This window comes from Cyprinodon variegatus, unplaced genomic scaffold (genome assembly GCF_000732505.1).
Source record: "Cyprinodon variegatus isolate N-32 unplaced genomic scaffold, C_variegatus-1.0 Scaffold145, whole genome shotgun sequence".
Taxonomy (NCBI): domain Eukaryota; kingdom Metazoa; phylum Chordata; class Actinopteri; order Cyprinodontiformes; family Cyprinodontidae; genus Cyprinodon; species Cyprinodon variegatus.
In genome coordinates this window covers 224,071-237,886 of record NW_015150598.1, presented here as the reverse complement: position 1 = coordinate 237,886, position 13,816 = coordinate 224,071, and the positions used below count along the sequence as shown (strand labels likewise).

Below are 13,816 nucleotides of genomic sequence, written 5' to 3'. Positions count from 1 at the left end.
ACAACAAAAAACTTTTTGAATCAAACACTGAAAACATGGTCTGAAAGAAATGTTCGAAATTTACTAACAAAAAATAAGTTGTGCTGTTTGCAAAAACAATAATCAGTTATTATTATTATTTTTTTAAAACAAGAATATTTTTTGTGAGCCATTGTCTGGAGTCTTTAGAGCAGGAGTTGGTTCCACTACAAATCGGAAGCTAACTTCGGCGCATTCTGGTTAGCACTAAGCTAAGCTAGTGATAACAGCTTCGCATTCAGCCGCCCTTAAGGAGCTCTTTTTTCAGAATTTTGGGGTAAATAAAAGCTTCCAGTCCGTCATTCTGCTGTTATCGGTTCTTCAAAACAACAAAAAACAACAGAAATCATCCGAGGAACCAGAGGAAGCGGTGAGAACCGAGATCAGATTGTTGATCTTTTGTTTTTCAGACACTCGGTCAGGCTGGACGCTCAGGCGGGAGGTCTGACATCTGCTTAAAAGGAGCTGTTTCACATATCTAACTATTCATCACTTTGTTTCCTGGTATAACAACAACTGTGTTAACATAATTCAGACCTTCACATTGTTTAACAGCTGACTCTATAAGCATATAATTAATGAGATCCTGGAGACAAGCTGCTGAAATGCTGGTCAGAGCTTCATCATCCAGAGGCAGCTTGGAGTATAGCTGCTGCTCCTCTACGGAAGCCAGGGTGGTTCATTTCTTTAGTTTTCTCCCTGTGGAGTTGGATACTTTCTATTAAGAGGAGACTCTAGGACTTCTTTTTGTATCTATAGTTTCACCAGTTCAACATGAAATCCGACCCCAATGGCTTTAAGATGTTGGCCCAAACCATGATGCAGTCTCCACCATGCTGGATACATGGATTTTAAGTTGCAACGTTATGATGGATCTGTTAAACCTTCTCAAATTTCTTCACGTTTTAATTGCTTTTGGGATTATTGATGAAATTCTACAGGTTTGTTTTTTAGTATGTAGATTTTTACACCATGGTTCTGCAGGTCATCTTTTTTTAGGGCCAACCTCTTTTGTCTTTTATTTGTCTGTTATAATTAGGTAATGAATAAGTCACTAATGCATTTTTTCCCCTGTTAAAATGGATGCATGAATGCAAAACTGGATTTAGCTGGAAGAAAATCTAAATTCTGTTTATTTCATTTTAGCAAACCAAACATCAGTGACTGTCCTGAAAAGAAATATAAAATCAGCTCATTTAAAAGGGTTACCATTTTTAAAAGAGCATGAAAAAAATTCAAAGCCTATAAACTATTAGAAGTTTTGTTTATTTTAAGGCTAGGGCTTGGCGATATGTGCTTAAAATCTTATCATGATACTTTGTGGTACTATTGTGATAATGATAAAACTGATGATAACACTCAGATAAAATCATTTAGTTATTAATTTCGTTCTTTGGTGGTAACTGTACCACGCTGTGAATGATTGCCACAGCAAGCAGAGTCTCACAATTACAAACACAACTAATGGAAAACTGCAAGTTTAAACCAGGCGTTTTTCAATATACGAGTTGCATAAAGAAGTGTAATTTATATTACTAAATATCCCATATAAATTGCATTTAAAGATACTTCTCAAATTTGCCAATACCTCAATGTAAAGAAAACAACACGAAAGAAGAAAAATATTATAAATAAAATTTACAATTCACCCATTTTGGATTTTTTTTTTATTATTGCTAAATCTATTGAATCTGTTAGACGATAAATCTAAATTGTCACAATGACTAGATGTGTATCCCGATAAACGATACGATCAATGCCCACCCCTATTGAACAGCAAAAATGATCTAGAAATAAGTATAAAATTCTTAAATTAAGTGTATTTACCCTTAATTTGAGTAAGTAGATAAGCTGATTTCCCATTGCAATGATTATATTTACTCTTAAAATAAGATAAGTAGAAAGTATGCACTTGAAATAAGACAATGCAATTGTTTTTCTTATTTTCAATGTAAATTGTCTTGTTTCATTGACAAAGTGTTTCACTTACTTCCTCAGTTCAAGAAAAAAATCCCTTTTTTTAAGAAAAAAAACATATAGATTTAAATTTTTGCTGTGAGGCTAAATGTAAATAAATCAGGTTCAGTGTTTTGTGTGTTTTTCAGGCATGATGGAGACAGAAGAACATGCTTGTGATAAATGTGGGCAGAACTTTTCAGATACGTCCACCTTCATCTCCCACTGTTGTCCAAACCTGCATCCAGCTTCGTCCCACGGAACCCAGCCGGACATCTATAGATGCTCTGGATGCAGTCAGAGTTTTTCCAAACCAGCTGCTCTAAAAAAACACTTTAAAGCCAACCACAGGGAGCAGAACACAGAGGGCCCGTTCCCCTGCAGCGAGGAAGGCTGCCAGTTCAGCAGTAAAGACCGTCTGGAGAACCAGAACCACCTGACCTCCGTTCACGGCCTGAATTTGATCTGCTGCACCAGCCGCTCCTGTAAAATGTCCTTCCTTACGCAGGGAGAGATGGAAAGCCACCGCAGGAGCCACATGCCGTTTGGCTGTTTCTACTGCCAGTTTGTTTCTCAGGATGTGAAACAGCTCAGGACTCACATGTTGAATCACAAACATGTGGAAAACACCCATCCAGGTAAAGACAACATCTGGAGGAGACATGGGAATCATTTAAGACATGTTTCATGTCTGTCTTTCTTCTGTTATTTTGCATCTTTTATTAGGGAGTCTGACTGAATCACCAGCAGAGAAACAACCAGGAGCAGCCGTGGAGAAGGACAGCTCCACTGCTGCATGTCCGGCACCATCTACTGGTAAACACAGTTATTATGTCATTTGTTCCTTCCTTCCTTCAGGGTGTCTCAGGAAATTGGTGAGTCTGTGGATTATGGGGAAATTCAAACGGGTATTTCACAAACATTATCAAGATGGTTTCCCTCAATTATTGAGAAGAAAATCAATACATTTTTGACAGTTAGAAGCAGCAGGAATCATAAATGTCTAAAACACCTCCGCAGTCGCTGTCTCACAACTGTCTTCATCAGATGTGGGTAGATATACCAAACTTGCACTTAAGTAAGAGTAGCATTACTTTATTATATTTATACTCAACTAAAAGTAAAAAGTAGCCTTGAAAAAACGTATTCGGGAGAAAAAAAGTATTTGATAAAAAGTAGTGTTGCACCGATACCGATACCAGCATCGACCGGGGCCCCGATCCAGCACTAAAACGGTGGTATCAGTATCGGGTGAGTACCAACAAGTAGGGCACTGATACCATTTTGAGAGCCAAAAGTTTATTCAACTATTTTCACCCATTCCAGGTAGGCAATAAAAAGTTCTACTGGATTTACTTTGTATTAGTCTTTTTGCTGCTTCACAAAGGTCGACAAAGCCATGATGGCAATTATTTTACATCCAAGTAGTATGCAGTGCTTCATACACACACACACACATCAATTTCAAACAGATGGTATCGGTATTGGCCAATACAGCACAGCCAGGTATCGGATATCGTATTGGGGCTAAAAAATGGCATCGGCGCAACACTAGTAAAAAGGCAACTCAAGCACCGACCTACTAATCGTAAGTCAGTTTTAACAAACAAGTTCTAACACAGAGCTTCCTACAGATTTACTGCCTTGTACTGAGCCTGGTTCCATTTCTCATTTCAAGGAAAGTAAGTAAGTAAGTAAGTAAACTTTATTTGTATAGCACTTTTCACAGACAAAGTCACAAAGTGCCTCACATGATAACATTTAAACAACACAAGTAAAAACAGATAAAATGCAGTAAAAGCTAAAATAAAAATAAAATTTCAAGGAAACCGTTTCTCTCCACGTTTTCTCTCCACTTGCTTGCAGAGGTGGAGGGATTGCTGCAGCAACTCAAAGAAGTTAGCTTAGATAGAAAACAATTTATAGGCTGAAAATAAATCATCAGAATCTGAGCAAATGTTCTTTATTTTGTGTCTGATTATATATTAAATATATTCAGATATATACATATATATTTATTGCAGATAAATATATATATATATGTATATATATATATATATGTATATATATATATATGAACTTTACAAGTCAAACTGCACAGACGGTGCTCTTTGACTTGTAAAGTGCCTAAAAATGAGATTTATGAATGATTTGAATTGAGCTGATACTTTGCTCTTGTCCATCAGCATACCTTTCTGCGGGGTCTGAGGAGATGTATCGCACCCACGCCTGTCCCAAATGTCGGCGCTGCTTCAAGATGCGCTCCCACCTCCAGGAGCACCTACGGTTACATTTCCCTGATCCCAACCTCCAGTGTCCAACCTGTGATCGTTATTTCACCAGCAAAAGTAAGCTACGCATACACCGCCTCCGAGAGGCCGGGGAGAAGATCCACCGCTGCCATCTATGCGATTATTCTGCTGTGGAGAGAAACGCCATCCGCCGCCATGTGGCGAGCGTGCATCCTGACGAGGCGGAGGAGACTGCAGGCAGTTCGAGTTTCCCGTGTCCCTCCTGCAGCCAAAGCTTTCCCCACAGCAGGGCCCTGAAGGCTCACATGAAGACACACTTGTCAGACGGTGCAACAATGGCGTGTTTCCAGGAAGGCTGCTCTTTCCAGAGCTCCCAGTGCAAAGACCTCGTTAAACACGCCGCTGAGGAGCACGGGGTCAAAGCCGCAGAGTGTCGTCATCACGCCTGCAGCGCTGTCTTCAAATGCGAAGCAGACATGGAGGATCATTACCGGACCCACCTGGCCTATCACTGCTCAGAGTGCGACTTCTCCTGCTCCAATAAGATGGTCTTCCTCCAGCACCGACGGCTGGGTCACACCGGCCAAGAAAAGCTCTGCTGTGACTTTTGCCCCTTCGTTACCTTTAACCCTGTGGAGTTCGAGCAGCACGTGGGACATTTGCACGCCAGCGAGAAGATCCACCGCTGCTCTCAGTGCAGCTACGTCACCTCGCACAAACGCGGCCTGAAGCGACACATCCTGATGCACAGCAGTGAGGAGGAACTCGGGTACATTCTGTCCTGCTGCGCCTGACGCCTCCTGATGTTTATTTTATGTTTCCAGGTGAGAAGCCTCACAAGTGCAGCCAGTGTGAGTTCAGATGCAGGGACGAGTCCTACCTGTCCAAACACATGCTCGTCCACGCAGATGAAAAGAACTTCATGTGTGCTGAATGTGGATACGTCACCAAGTGGAAGCATTATCTCACCGTTCATATGAGGAAACACGCTGGAGACCTCAGGTAGACAGCAACGCAGATCTGACGTTCATGATTTCTGAAACAGTGCCCGTTTCTCAATTCACAAGAGCATGACTATGGACGTGTTCTCGCCAAGTATATTCTTGAGAAGTACACTGGAAATTATGGACTTGGGGAGAACGGGAGCACGCAGCATAAATATGGGTCAATTGGAACAGAAGAGTACTGTTATTAATAGTCTCTAGATAGTAATAAATCCTTATTTTTTCATTTAGTGGGGGAATAATATTTAAAAAAAACTCGCCATCAGAGGCAGCGGTCCTTCACACACGGCTCTGCTGAGAGAGGGCTGCTGCAGACTGGCTAAGGTTAGCCCTGTCTGCGTTTAGCCTTGGACGTCCGCTGGTTGCCACTCTCCTCTCAACATCTGAACTTTTTTTTTTATTACGCACTAAATAATATACTTTGATAGAACAACGGCGACAGAAAAGTGATCTTTTAGCTTAATAGCTCTGTGATTGCTCCACTGGAAGCTGCTGCTGTCACGGTGCATGCTAGAACAGCTGCCAAGCCTCATTGTGTCATCCAAGATTGACAAATTTTTGTCTCCAAGAGTTTTTCCACAGTCTGCTGATCATTTATAGGCAAAATCTTAAGATGTCTCTAGACACCTAGTTTATATGTGCAATCCCTCACTAGCAGGAGCTTTTGCTCAGTCACCTTGCTTTTCTGCACAGAGCTTTCTGCATCGTAAGAATTTTTCTAAGTGCATGTTGTGGAGAAATCAGGCCCCATTGATGCCATGTACAAGGGTGCTAAAATGCCATAATTTGGCCAACCTGACCTCACGGATGCATGAGCAGAGTTAAGATTCTGCTGATTCGGAGACATAGTCAGAAAAGGTAAATGAGGCTTTGGATAAAATTGACTAATAATGAAAACTGGATTATTCAATTCAATTCAGTTTATTTATATAGCGCCAATTCATTATATTATAAAGGACCTTAAGAATTTGTACTCCTTGTTACCATGTGTGCCAGTTTTTGTGGAGGATGTTGCATGGATCTCTCTGTCCTACACTGAATAAACTACTTGTCTCTTCTAGATATTCATGTGATCAGTGCTCCTACCGATGTCACCGAATGGACCAGCTTAAGAGCCATAAACTACGGCATCAGGCTAAGTCACTCATGTGTGAAATCTGCGCGTATGCCTGCAAGCGCAAGTATGAGCTCCGCAACCACATGTCGGTCAAACATTCTGGAGAGGAGAAGAAGTCGTCTGCATACAAGTGCAAATACTGCACGTATTCCACACGCTACCGGCAGGCACTTCAAAACCACGAGAACTGCAAACATACCAAGTTGAAGAAATTTTACTGTGCCCTCTGCGTCTACTCATCCTACAGCAGCGTCAGCCTTTTCCTGCACAAGAAGAAAGCCCATGGCTACGTACCAGGAGATACGGCATGGCTAGAGAGTTATGCAGCGAAGGAGAAAGAGAGGAATTCTGCAGCGTTTGTGGATGACTTTTACCGTAAATCCTCAGTGGGTCACGAGGAGTCTGAACAACCTGCTTCTGGTACACAGAAGAACCAATCGGAGAACGATCTCTGCACAGAAAGCTCCTTCGCCTCACAAGCTGATGAATCTGGTTTTGACTTTGCGTCCCAAGAAGTTGGTCATGAAGCGGTTTCAGAAAGATCCATCAGTAGTCCGGAGCAGTACTGTACCCTGGTGTTAACCACTCTGACAACCGGTGAAGACCAAAGCACAGCTTTACAAAGCCAGGATGAAAACCTCAGAAACACACCACCTTTGAAATCCACAAACCCTGGCTCATCACAAGAGCCCTTAGACCCTAAAAACTTGCTGGAGGAAATGCAACATAGACCTTTTGAGCAAAGCGACTTAGAAGATGAAAGTGAGCCTTTAACCAGTCTGAGTCAAGCTGATGAGACTGTGGACAATCGAATGCACCCACCTGACGGAGTTAGTAATGCAACAATTGGTTCTGCTTCTCCTTCTGGGGAGAACCAGCCCTCACACTCTGAGGTCCGACTAAAAACTCTGAGGAAACACGACAAGGACCAAGCAGAAGCCATGGTCTTAGAGGGACGAGTCCAGATGCTTGCAGTGCCATCTGAACATGTTTATGGCTGTGACAAATGCTCCTATGTAACCAGCAGGGAGTCGACTTTGGAATACCACCGCAGAGCTCTGTGCCAGAGCCGTATAAAGAGACACGAGTGCCGGTCCTGTGGGGAGCAGTTCAAACAGAGGCGCGGGCTGGACTACCACCTGAAAAAGAAGCACCCGGTACCTTCGCACAACACAAGAGCATCTGTTGGCAGCTCAAGTGTGCCTCAAAGTTCAGTGGGAAATTCTGGTGTGGCTCGAGGAGAATCGAGACGAGCTCAAAAGGAAACAAACTCGAATCAGATGGAAGTTCTGTCGACTGCAAATGAGATGTCGACGGTGCTGAAACATCTAGGAAAAACAGCGTGCACCTCCGAAAACAAATCAGACTCCGTTACAGAAGATCGGGCAAGTGTAACCCAGGCAGATAAGCCTACGGATGTACAAATTCGGGAGGAAATATCAACTAAAAGACCAAAATTATCACAGGCTGAAACTCTTTATGATAGAAAAGATGGTAAATTGAACTGTAAGTTATGCAGTTTTTCTGCAACCAAGCTGCCAACAATAAGAAGGCACATATTGACCTGCCAAGGGACTTTTCATCAGGCCGCTTCAGAAATTGAAAATAAAGGGGGTGAAAAGTTGAAAAGCACAGAAGACTATATGAATAATAGTAACAGGGGTTCTTCCAGGGAGCAACCAAACTCTGGATTCAGACGAAGTCAGAGAATTGCTTCAGACAATCAAGAGAAGAAAGAATCTATGAATCCAGGTGAAGTCCAGACGTCCAAACGTTCTTTGAACCGTCTCATACTTTCCGATCATAAGGAAGGAAAGTCTCAGGGTCCAGCTCCGAAACGTTTGCATTGCCAGGAGTGCAAGTTCGGCTGCAGGCAACAACGCTGCATGGAGCAGCATATCTCACGCAAACACAAAGTTGCTCGACGGCATCGTTGCACCTATTGTTCCTTCAGCACCTTGAGGCGCTACCGCTTAGAGGAGCACAAGTCTCTGCACACAGGGGTTGGCCGACACAGCTGCGACGTATGCGACAAGACCTTTGGCGCATTGGCCAAACTACGTCAGCACAAGATACGCATCCACGACAAGCAGCCGACACACTTCTGCCCACTGTGTGACTTCACCGGCTACGCTCCTGACGATGTCAGACGGCATAACCGCAGATGTCACTCAGGGGAGTTGCGGCATGTTTGCAGTCACTGCAATGCTCGTTTCAGTTCCGAGATTGCTTTGCGAAACCACTGCAAACGGGTACACAAACTTCAGGTTTGTTTTTCATGCAAGAAATGTGACTTTACATGTAGCAGTGAAGTGACACTGAAGCACCACCAGCAGAGCAGACACACTGAAGTGAAATGCACTACCTGCCAGGAGGTGTTTCAGACTAAAGAAAGCCTTGACATCCATCAGAGGACCCACCTGCCACACCATTGTCAGCTTTGCTCCTTTGCAGCCAAAACAAGGCAGCTGTTGGCTCAACACCTTCTGAGCGAACATGAGGAGGGTGCCTCGGAGGACAAGCCTCTCAGGTGCAGCACATGCAAGTTTACTTGTCGGCATCAGCTGGTGTTGGAGCAGCACCTCCGTTCACACGGGAGCAAACGCATGTACAAATGCACAGACTGTGAGTATGCAACCAGAAACAAGCAGAAGATCACCTGGCACATCCGCATTCACACTGGGGAGAAACCCTACAGCTGTGAGCAGTGTGCCTACACCTGCTCTGACCCATCTAGGCTGAAGGTAAGGTCAGATATGAGCAAATTATTTATTTGATTATACATGTAGATCAACGGGTAATCAATTGGTCAGATTTGGTGAAAGTTGCAACATTAAAGCTTTGGTGACGTTGCATTTGGTTTATCTTATAGCTAGGAAATTTGATCGTCATAATCTCCGAGTTTTCTGGTTTCCCGCTTTCAGAGGCTCATATTTACTGTTGTTCATATATGGCTACTATGGCCACTATTACAACCATAACAATTAAAAATTGTTGTTTTGCACAGATAAACAATGTTAAAATAACACATCTTATAACCACTAAAAAGTAGTACGTGACTATCTGACTTTATGTTAGATGCGTGATAAAGAACTGCAACTGAGTATTAGAGACATACTAAGACTTCTTTTTTTCAATTGTGACAAAAAAATCTAGACATTTCAAGAAAAAAATAAATATTTGAGAATTAAGTGGCAATATTATCAGTACGAAGCTGTAATAATATGAGAGGACTATGAGAAGAAAACATTGTTGGGGTTATCAAGATCTGATGTGATCAGCTCAATCAATCTGCAGGATCAGTCTGAGCCGAGCATCACAGTCGCAGGGGAAGACGGCGCTTTTTTGTAACATTATGTATTTTTCTCCTCATATCATGACTTTGATGTCTTCATGGTACGACTTTAGTCCTGTAAAAACATTATGATCTTATTTTCGTAAAATTATTACCTTATTTTTGTAACTTTAAAAAGTATCTCCTTGTATATCCTAAAGCTACCGTTCAAAGTAGAATTTTTTATACTTTTAATGCGAACAGCATCCATCTTGAATAGCCTTTCTGATTCAGAATTCAAACTTTTGAGGGTATTCCAGTTTAATTTCAGCAATTTCACTTGACCAACATGAGTCAGTAAAGGGTAAATGCATAACCTGATAATTGCCTCAAATTGAATTATTTAATTGCGTTTTTTTCACGTTTTTTAGGAGAACTTCCTTTCACTTGAGTTTTAAGATGAAAAAAAATGTGTGTTTTGTTCAGGGCAAAAATGTTATTTGTTTTGTTTGGATGTTCCGGCTGTGGTTTTAAAGATTTACCTTATTACCTAGACCTGTTCTGAGGTCTATTTACTGCACTCTGCAGTGATATAAGTACAGTGTAGTGTAGACGTTAAAGGTATAGTGGAGGCAAATTTTGGAAAAGGCCACTTGCATATACACAACCCAGTACCCGCACCCTAGAGGTAACGCCTGTTAAATGCGTGCAAAAGCATGCATAAGCCCATTTCTCCTCCTCCACGCTCTGTTTAAAACTTGCTGTTTGGATTACTCATACAAACTTACTTTCCAAAAGAAGATTTCCGAATTTTTCCACTATGTCAGACTCACCACCGGTAAGTGAAAATGGGGGCAAGCACTAAGGACGGCCTTACGTAAACATATCACCTGAATGATTGACAATTGGGAGGACCACTTATTTTGATGATCCACCTGGAAAAACAACATCCCTCACTATACCTTTAAGACCTCAGGTTGGGTTTAACACAACAGCATTAGGAAATAAAATCATCATACACAATGCCACAGCTTGTTACTACTGGATATTTCTGTGTTATCTAAGACCTGAAGTTTATTATTTTCTAAAATCTGGCTGAACTTTATATTCAGTTAATATGAAGTTAACCTTGGGTTTAAGTTGAATATATCTGCTTTGTTGTATCTAAAATAAAAACACTAATTTCACTCATTTCTACCAAAGCTGCATATGAGAGTTCATCAAGACGAGAAGATGTACCTTTGTCCAGAGTGTGGATACAAATGCAAGTGGGCGACCCAGCTGAAGTATCACATGACAAAGCACACAGGTATGAACTCCACACAGAAGCCCAAATTTGAATTTAAATAGGCTTGATTTTGAACATAAATAGGATCGTCCCATAAATCAACTAGAGGAGAAACTGTATTTTTCTTGGGAGAAAGTAGATTTTTTTTTCAGGTATGGTATCCATCCCTCCAATTTAAGCCTTCGCAAATGTAACAAAAACAAAATAGCCTGAGGTTTTAGGATTCTTTGTATTCACCACACAAGGACATTTCTGTCTCTGAGTTTTAATATAGGTCTTTTTTTTATAGAGTTCACTACTCTTGTAAAAAAGGCTGTAGAAAGATCATTTTCTATTGTCTAGCTGAAAATACATGGGCGTCCCACGAAAAGACGTGGTTTTAAAATCAGCAGATCCTGCTTTAATATGTCTGCTGGACTTTTCTGCATTAACCATGCTATCAGTAAAGATCAAATGATTCTTCCCCATACCATGATACAACCTCCTACCATCACAAAGCCTGCTATAGGAACTGATTTCTGAAACCAGGCTGGATTCTTATGTTTAATCTACCAGTTCTTCAAACAAACATCTAGAAACCTGAATAGTCTTTAATAACCCATGTCCTCGCTCTGTGATGGTCCTCCCACATGTCTCCAAGCATCTGGATAGGTTTAACTTTTGGGCCTTTTTCTCTGTACAACAAAGTATGTAACTGAACTCTGTAAGTAGAGTGTCCTCATATCCACCCATCATGAGCTCCTGAAAAATCAAAAGTCCTGGCTTCCCAGTTTAAATTTGTTCCACTAAATTCTTAAAAATAAGTTCTTTTTTTTCTATATTCTCCTCTGTTAAGAGAAATATTAAATGACAGTCTTCCATTAAAGACTTTTAAATTGGTTTAAAGGAGTCAAAACCTGATGTTTTTCATATACAGATCCCTCCGAAATTTTCTTTAGATTCACGTTTTATCGAGAATGCACAAGAATTTGACCCGTGCATATTTTTGTGGATTAAGCGTTAGCCACATGAGCAGTTTCCCATGGTTCACTCATTGTTTCCTGGTCTCTTATTCAATAGATAAAAAGTTTAACAAGAGACCTAGATTGTTGGAATTTTGGTGGAAGAGACGGGAGTGGTGATAGCACGGCGGTCTAATGTTAGCAGGCTTCCTTAATAAGTGACAGAAATTCAGGAGCTATTAACAAATTTACATTCATCTAAAAAAATACAGTGGTAGAAACTAAATTATTTTTTATCCTATATTTTTATTGCTTTCTTTAAAAGGGATTCTATGGGTTTGGGTGATGACACTCATTTTTACATCACTACCAAACCAATCTATACTCTCACCCTCCAACCTGATTGTTTCTCTGAGCTCAAGCATTATTTTTATAATTTATTTGTACACCTTAACAGTGACAAGACAGAGTTTATTATTGATGGTACTATAAACACACTTTTCAAATCTGTTTGTCTTCTCCTCTCATTTAAAACTCTCTGCTTTCCCCTTCCTGACATCAGTCATATTAATAATCTCCGTCTCTTACTCACTCCTCATTCCACTGCAATTCTTTTGTTCTGAGACACCAGATCCATCATTTTAAATCTTTTTTTTTTATTGTATAAAACATCACCTTTGACTAACTGTTAAAAACTGATCTGAGAACCTCTTTAATCTTTTTAGACCTCCCTAATCTCTTTAGATTAGCCCATCCTTCTTTATTTTCTCAGGTTGCTATCTTAATCTTTAAATATATTGTTTGTTTTAAATGTAATGTTTTGGTGTACTAGATGGTTATTATTAATATTAAATAAAATATTTGGTGTAACTCCTTGTTTAAATTCTTCAGGGGAGAAACCGTATGCCTGTGACAAGTGCGAGTATCGGACCAACAGATCAGATGCTTTGCGCTCACACCGGGACACCCAGCACTGTGACGTCCGTCCTTACGTCTGCGAGAAGTGTGGCAAAGCCTTCAAAACAAGCTTCATCCTGAAGACCCACCAGAAGAAGCACGCGGAAGATCGGTCGTACTCGTGTGGATTGTGCCAGAAATCCTTCCGGTGGCCGGCGGGGCTCCGACATCACTTCCTGTCCCACACGGAGCAGAGACCTTTCTCCTGCCGCCACTGCTCCTACAGAGCCAAGCAGAGGTTCCAGGTGGTAAAACATCTCCAGAGGCACCATCCTGGGGAGTCTGTGGAACAGGGTGTGCTGAGGGACTCTGAAGGTGGTGTCCTCACCCTGAAGGAGGCGCTGGACGGGGCGCTGCGCACAGGAGCTGTACGAGGATCCATCAACCAGCAGCCCCCTCCAACTAATGAAGAAGTTTGTGTATCTGATGAAGTTTTGGCAGCAAAGCAAAACACAGAAACTCCATAAAGATACTGAGATCTATGAACATTCATTTAGAAGCTCTTGGTTCCATCTGAGTAATAACTGTTTCTGTATTTTTCTGTATTTATCAGATGCTTTTATCTAAAGTGACTTACGAAGCAGGCATTAGCGTCAAGGGTCTTGCCCAAGGACCCACGCTGGTAGCTTATTCCCCCCAGCGGGGATTCGAACCCGGGCCCCCTGTGTGCAAGTTGGCTTACTTTTTAAAATGTTTTATTATTAAATCAACATAAATCAACGCACAGAACACATTTAAACAGTTAATGTACCAACCCAAAAGCCTCTCTCCGACACATTGAAATTCATTTACCCACATTGAATGAATTCGTTCATCCACAAGTTCGATTTTCAGAATAACATTTGAGAACTTTCCATCTGTTTCTGTTTTCTGGCTTTATTATTGTTATATGGTTGAAACCTTATAATTTTCTAAAGTAAAAAAAATGCTAAATAAATGTTTTAAAGAAATTAATGTTAAGTGAAAATCTATTTTTGGCTTTAAAGATAAACCTTTGAGTACAATGATT

General features: G+C 41.1%; 1 protein-coding gene across 1 annotated transcript; it reads left to right on the top strand.

Annotated features, from left to right (window-relative positions):
• Positions 1-237: 237 nt before the first annotated feature.
• Positions 238-13,695, top strand: znf142 (zinc finger protein 142). The gene is made up of 8 exons (XM_015376981.1): positions 238-388; positions 2,124-2,612; positions 2,701-2,790; positions 4,161-4,979; positions 5,051-5,228; positions 6,292-9,091; positions 10,825-10,930; positions 12,742-13,695. The coding sequence occupies exons 2-8, from the start codon at positions 2,126-2,128 to the stop codon at positions 13,272-13,274; spliced, it is 5,013 nt and encodes a 1,670-aa protein (XP_015232467.1). The 5' UTR covers positions 238-388; positions 2,124-2,125; the 3' UTR covers positions 13,275-13,695.
• The last annotated feature ends 121 nt before the right edge of the window (positions 13,696-13,816 follow it).